We start from the raw sequence: 7,185 nt of genomic DNA on the forward strand, positions 1-7,185 counted from the left end.
ATTGCTGGCCGCCCCAGAGTCCAGTAGAACATGCTAGGGCACAGTAGAATGCAGAAATCTGCAGAGTAGCAGCGTATATCACAAAACTCAAATCTATCGTATCCTAACATATCCAAACGTAACGAAGCCAGACGTAGCATAACCCAAACTAACATACCGAGAACACCATTGCTGGCCTCCACAGGGACAAGCAGAGCATGTTAGAGCAACGCAGGGTATAGAAAGCCGTCTAATCGCAGTGTACAACAGAAGAGTCAAAGCTATCCGAAACGAATCCAAACAACTATAACCTATCCAAACGTAGCGTAGCTGAACATAACGTGACGCTACCACTGTTTCTGGCCTGGCCAGGGCCATGCAGTGTATAGTAGAGCGAAGTGGAGCACAGAAATCCTTCGAGTAATTGTGTATGGCAAGAAAGACGGAGCTATCCCAACCAGACCTAACATGACCTAACCTAACCAAGCGTAATCCAACGCAATCAAGCGTGCCGAGGCTACTAATGCTGGTAACACCAGTGTCAAGCAGGAAATATTAGAGGGAATATATGCGTATAGCGCAGAACTAAAAGCTACCCTGTCCTAACCTAGACAAATGAAACATAGCCAAACGTAATGTATCTCACCCTAAAATGCCCAGACCATTATTCCTGGCCTCCTCATAGCCAAGCAGAGAATATTAGTGCAATGTCGAGAGCAGAAATCCACCCTGCAACAGTTTACAGCACGAAAGTCAAAGCTATCCTATCCTAACCTAACCAAACGTAGTATAACCAAGCGTAACCTGACTACACATAACCGACCTACAATACTATTGCTGACCTCCCCAGAGCATAGCTGAATAAATTAGAGCACAGAAGATAAGAGACATCCGCGGCGTTTCAGTGTATAGCACAAAGGTCGATGGTGTCCCACCCAACTCTGACCTAACCTAACCCAACAAAACGTTGGGTAACCCAACCTAACGTGCTGAGGCCATAACTGCTGGCGTCCGCAGAGACAAGCAGAACATATTAGAGCACAGCAGAGCGCAGAAATCCAACGGATAGCAGTGTACAACACGATAGTGGTAGCTATCATTGCCTAGCCTAACCAAACATGACATAGCCAAACGTAACCTAACACGACCTAACGTGCCTAGGCCACAATTGCTGACTTCCACAGGACCAACGGGCACACACTAAGGCACAGCAGATAGCAGAAATCCGCCGCATTGCTGTGTAAAGCACAAAAGTCAAAGGTATATTAACCTAACCTGACCTAACCAAACGTAACCAAGCGTAGCCTAACTCGACGCAGACTGCCGTGACAACAATATCTGGCCCCCGCAGTGTCGAGCACAGTATATTACAGCAATGTGCAGCGCAGAAATACAACGAATAACTATGTACAGCGCCAAAGCACAAGCTATCATCTCCTAAATTATCCAAATGTAATATAACCAAACGTATCGTATCATAACCTAACGTGACGCAACCGCTATTGCTGGCCTCCCTGGAACCAACCGGAAAATATTCGAGGAGGCTAGAATTCCATAGAGTCGCAGTGTGCAGCAGAAAACCCGAAGGTATACAAACCTCACCATAGCTAACGTAACCTAACCGAACGAAGCGTGTCACGGCCTAACTTGACGAGACCACAATTACTGGCCTCCCCAGAGCCAAGCAGAATACAGCAGAGCACAGTAGAGAGCAGAAGTACACAAGATAGTCATGTACACCACGATAGTCGTAGCTATCCTAACATAACACGGATAAAAGTAACCAAACCAAACGTAGTCTAACCCAACCTAATGTGACGAAACCGCTATTACTTGCCCCAGGGTCGAGCAGAGTATGGCAGAGCAATGCAGAGCGTGGAAGTAACCGAAGCGCGGTGTGTAGCACAAAAGAGAAGTATAACCTGACCAAAACCTGACACAACATGTCCTAGGTAAACGTAACATAACACAACCAAACGTATAGCGACCACCATTGCTGGCTTCCCCAGAGTCTATCGGAGTATAGTAGTGCACGCCGGAGCGGAGGAGACCACCGAATTACAGTCTATGCCAAGAAAGAGATAGTTATGCAAACCAAACCGAAACAACCATAACCTAACCAACCGTTGCCTATCTCAGCCTAACGTGCTTAGACCACTATCGCTGACAACCACAGACCCAAGCCGATTATACTAGATCACAGTAGAACGCAAATGACAGCCGCACTGTTGCGTAAAGCACAAAAGCCAAAGATATCTGAGACTAACATGTCTTAGCCTAACATAACAAAACGGAACATAACCAAAAGTAACATAACACAAAGTAACGTGTCTAGGCCACTATTGCTGACCACCGTAGAGCAAATCAGAATATACTAGGGCAGAGTAGGGTGCAGAAAACCGACGCATTGCATTGGAAGCACAAAAGTCAAGGATACGCTAACCTAACCTGACCCGAACTAACCTAACGAAACTTAGAATAACTTAACATTCTGTGCCGACACCACTATCGCTAACACTCCCAGAGCCAATCTCAACGCATTAGAGCTCAGCAGGGTGGAGAGTTCCGCCGAATGGCGGTGTATAGCACAAAAGTCGAAGGTATCCTCTCCGAACATTATAAATCCTTGCATAACAAAACGTAACCTAACCCAATATGACGTGCCAAGACCTCTATTGCTGACTTCCACAGGACCTGCAAGAACACACTAAAGCACAGTAGAGAGCAGAATTCCGCCGCATTGCAGTCTAAAGTACAGAAGTCAAAGACACTTTGATCCAACCTGACCAAACATAACCTAACCCAAACTTTCGTGCCAGGACCACCATATCTGGCCCCCACAGAGTCGAGCAGATTATACTAAAGCAATGCGGGGCGCAGGAATCAAACGAACAGCTGTGTGCAGTACTAAAGTACAGGATATCCTCTCCTAACCTATGCAAACGTAATGGAATCAAACGCATTCTAATATAACCCCTTAACCTACGATTTAGATTCGAAGATGTTAGGCCGAAATTGTATAGAAGTTCGCGCAGCGTTCGGGACGTTCGCACGACTTGGGTACACGCCGATCCGGGCAATTGTAAACAAGACGGACATCGCTCGTGGTAGAGCGGTCGCGGTTTGTAGATAGCACAGACAAGACTCGTGATGTATTTCTATCATCTCTTCGTATCGTAATTAGTTTCCAGTCGTTCTTGATCGCATTCGCACGTCGAAATTTACGTTCATAAATTCTAGAGAAGCAAACCCACAAGATGTTCTCTAGAAAAAGATTTTGTGATGAAGATAGTGAGAATTGTGCTATTAATTTTACTAATGAAAGTGACAGTAGTGACGAAATATGTAAATTTCGAAGAAAGTATAGGCGAATAATTGTTGATGATACATCCGATGACGATCAACTACCAGAGTCCTGGGTTTGGAACGAAAGAAGAAATAGTCCAAAAATCTGGGACTATACAATGACTCCTGGCATAAGCGAGGCAGCCTTATGTCAATTAGGAGGAAGTAGAGGAGAATTTGATACATTTAATCTAACATTTGATGATATATTTTGGAACAATATTGTGACTGAAACAAATCAGTATGCAAATCAACTACGAGAAAATCCACATACAAGACGAAAAATTGACGAAACCTGGTTTCCTGTAGACTCTACCGAAATTAAAAGATATTTTGCATTGACGATAATAATGGCACAGATAAAGAAACCAAGAATCCAAATGAATTGGTCGAAGAGGGCTGTTATCGAAACACCTATATTTAGAAAATCAATGCCTTTGAAGAGATATCTACAAATTACAAGGTTCTTGCATTTTTCAAACAATAATCTTGTTGCCAATACAGATAAATTGAAGAAAGTTAGACCTGTGATTAATTTTTTGAACCAAAAATTTAAAGAACTGTATATAATGAAAAAAGACATTTCTATTGATGAATCTCTTATGAAATTCAGGGGGCGTTTATCTTATAAGCAATTCAACCCATCCAAAAGGGCAAGGTTTGGCGTAAAATTTTATAAATTATGTGAGTCCGATTCCGGATATTGTTACGAATTTAAAATATATACCGGCAACGATAAAATAAACTGTAAAGATAGCGCTTCAGAAAGTGTTGTGAAAGAGCTTTCTGAGTCAGTGTTGCACAGGGGTCACACTTTGTACATAGACAGTTGGTATTCTTCCCCAAAATTATTTATGATATTATCACATAAATACAAAACAAATGTAATTGGCACAGTACGTTCCAATAGGAAGAATATGCCAAAAGATTTGTGCAGTGTAAAATTAAAAAGGGGGGAGTACGTAATAAGAAGCTGCAACCGAGTACTCGCACTGAAATGGAGAGACAAGCGAGATGTTTATATGATGTCGACAAAACATGAAACAGCCGAAATGACTTCGCAAGGATCCAAACGCACTCTAAAGCCAAACTGTATTACAGAGTACAACAAGGGAATGAATGGAATTGATCTCCAAGATCAAATATTAGCATGTTTTCCAATAATGAGGAAATACATGAAAGGATACAAAAAAATTTTTTTTTATCTCTTTGATATTGGCCTGTTTAATTCTTACATCTTATGGAAAAAACTGAATGATGGAAAGAAACAATGTTATGTCGATTATAAGATCAACATAGCCGAATCTCTACTGAAGAAAATGCCAAAACCGATTTATAAAGAACGAGGCGTATTATCTTCCGGAGATGCGCCAGACAGACTTTGCGCGAAGGAATGGGCTCATTTTCCAAAGCACATTGATCCAACACCCTCTAAATTAAGACCGTCAAAACGTTGTACAGTTTGTCACAAAAATAAAAAACGGAAAGAAACAACGTGGGAGTGTAAAAAGTGTAAAGTTCCGTTACATGTACCAGAATGCTTCGAAAGATATCATACCGTTACAGATTACTAATTTTGTATTTTGGAGTTTTGTATAAATAAATATTTTGTAATACTTGCGCCTACCACAATTATTGCATCAGACTGTAAATGCGTATCAAATATTCCACGTAATATTTACATCGGGCCCGATCACCGTACGCGGGCTATGCCCGTAATATTTACTTCTGGCCCAATCACCGTACGCGGGCTATGCCCGTAAAATTCGGGTTTGGCCCAACCATCGTACGCGGGCTATGCCCGTCATTGTAGGTTAAGGGGTTAACGTAACATGACGCAACCGATACTGCTGGCATCCCCGGAGCCAAGCGGAATATGTTAGAGAAGAGTACAGGGCAGAAATCCATAGAATCGCAGCATACGCAAGAAAATTCGAAGCTATCCGAACCTAACCATAGCTAACGTGGCCAAACCAAACGTAGCATATCTCAAACAAACATGGCGAGACCAATTATACTGGCCTCCACAGAGCCAAATAGGACATACCATAGCACAGTAGAGAGCATAGATCCACGAAATGTCAGTGTATAGCACAAAAGTCAAAGCTAACCTAACCTAAACCTAGCAAACCTAACCTAACTAAACGTAATCTTACTCAACCAAACCTGCCGCAACCGGTATTGCTGCCCTCCACTGGGTCATGCAGAAGACACCAGAGGAGAGTAGAGCGTATAAATCCATAGAACCGCAGTTAACAGCAGAAAAGCTGAAAATATCCAAACCTAATCAAAGCTCACGTAAGACAGCGAAACGAATCCTGTCACAACCTAATGTGCCGAGACCATTATTGCTGGCCTCCGCAGGGTCGAGTAGAGTATAGCAGAGCAGAGTGGAGGGCAGGAATCCGCCTAGTATGTTTCCTTATCCGGAATGTCAAAGACATCCGAACCTAACCCAAGCACGATTAACCTAACCAAATGTAACCTGACTATACCTAACGAGAAGAGACCACAAATGCTAGCCTCAACAGAGTCAAGCAGAGCATATTAGAGCACAGTATAGCGCAGAAGTTGGCCGCACGGCAGTGTCGAGCGCAATAGTCAGACCAATCCTGTCCTAACCTAACGAAACGTAACACAACCAAACTTAACCTAACACAACCTATCGTCCGAGTCCACCATTTATGGCCTCCGCAGATCCAAGAAGAATATACCAGAGAACAGTGGAGCGTAGGAATCTACGGTACAGCAGGGAATAGCATTGAAGTCAAACATACCCTGACCAAACCTAACATAACCTAACATAACCGAGCGCAACGAAACTCAGCATAACATGCTGCGACCACTACTGCTGGCGTCCCCAGAGACAAGCGGAATATGATACAGCACAATACAGTTCAGAAGTACATAGAATATTTGCGTTGAGCACGAAAGACAAAGCTATCCTAACCTAACCCATCTCAACCAAACCTAGCCGAACGCAATCTATCTAAATCTAACGTGCCGCGACCAGCATTGCTGGCCTCCACACGGTCAAGCAGAACATACAACAGCACAGTAGAGCGCAGGAGACCATCTCCTACCAGTGTAGAGCACAGAAGTCAGAGCTATACCAACATAACCCAGACAACCGCAACGTAATCAAACGTAAACTAACTCAACCTAACACGCCGCGGCCAATATTTTGGCCTCCACAAAGCAAGGCAGAGTATGCTTGACTCACAGTAGTGCGCAGAAAGTCGCCGAATAGCAGTGTGTAGCACAAAAGTCGAAGCTGTCCTTGCCTATCCTAACCAAACAGAACATATCCAAACGTAACCTAACTCAACCTAACGTACCTAGAACAAATTGCTGGCCCCCCCCCCCAAACGCCAAGCAGCATATACTAGAGCACAGTAAAGCGTAGCAAACCGCCGCACTGTCGCGTAAAGCACAGAAGTCAAAGATACACTAACCTAACCTAATCTAACCTAACCCATCCTAATCTTACCACCAAGCCGCAGTGTATAGCACAATGGTCAAAGATATCCAAACCTAACGTGGCATAACGTAACCCAGCCAAACGTAGCACAACCCAACGTAACGTGCCGAGACAACAGTTGCTGTCTTTCCCAGAGCCAAGCTGAACATATCAGATCACATTATAGCGCAGAAATCCACCGAATAGAAGTGTATATCAGAAAATTCGAAGCGATCCTATCCTAACTTATCCAGCGCAGTAAAACCAAACGTAACCCCTCTTAACCTAGCGCGCCGAGACCACTATTGCTGACATCCACAGGGCCGAAGAGAGTGTTGTAGAGCAGAATAGAGCGCAGAAATCCGCCGAATAGCAGTCCATGCCAAGAAATTCCAAGCTAT

General features: G+C 43.6%; 1 protein-coding gene across 1 annotated transcript; it reads left to right on the forward strand.

Annotated features, from left to right (window-relative positions):
- The first annotated feature begins 3,236 nt into the window (after positions 1-3,236).
- LOC108554314 (piggyBac transposable element-derived protein 4-like) lies at positions 3,237-4,898 on the forward strand. Its single transcript, XM_017909529.1, has one exon. The coding sequence runs from the start codon at positions 3,237-3,239 to the stop codon at positions 4,896-4,898; it is 1,662 nt and encodes a 553-aa protein (XP_017765018.1).
- The last annotated feature ends 2,287 nt before the right edge of the window (positions 4,899-7,185 follow it).

The sequence above is a fragment of the Eufriesea mexicana genome, unplaced genomic scaffold (genome assembly GCF_001483705.2).
Source record: "Eufriesea mexicana isolate 0111107269 unplaced genomic scaffold, ASM148370v2 scaffold18541, whole genome shotgun sequence".
Lineage (NCBI taxonomy): Eukaryota > Metazoa > Arthropoda > Insecta > Hymenoptera > Apidae > Eufriesea > Eufriesea mexicana.

What these genes read in the sequence shown, in the direction of transcription:
- LOC108554314 (XM_017909529.1), top strand. Translation starts at nt 3,237, where the DNA reads ATGTTCTCTAGAAAAAGATTTTGTGATGAAGATAGTGAGAATTGTGCT.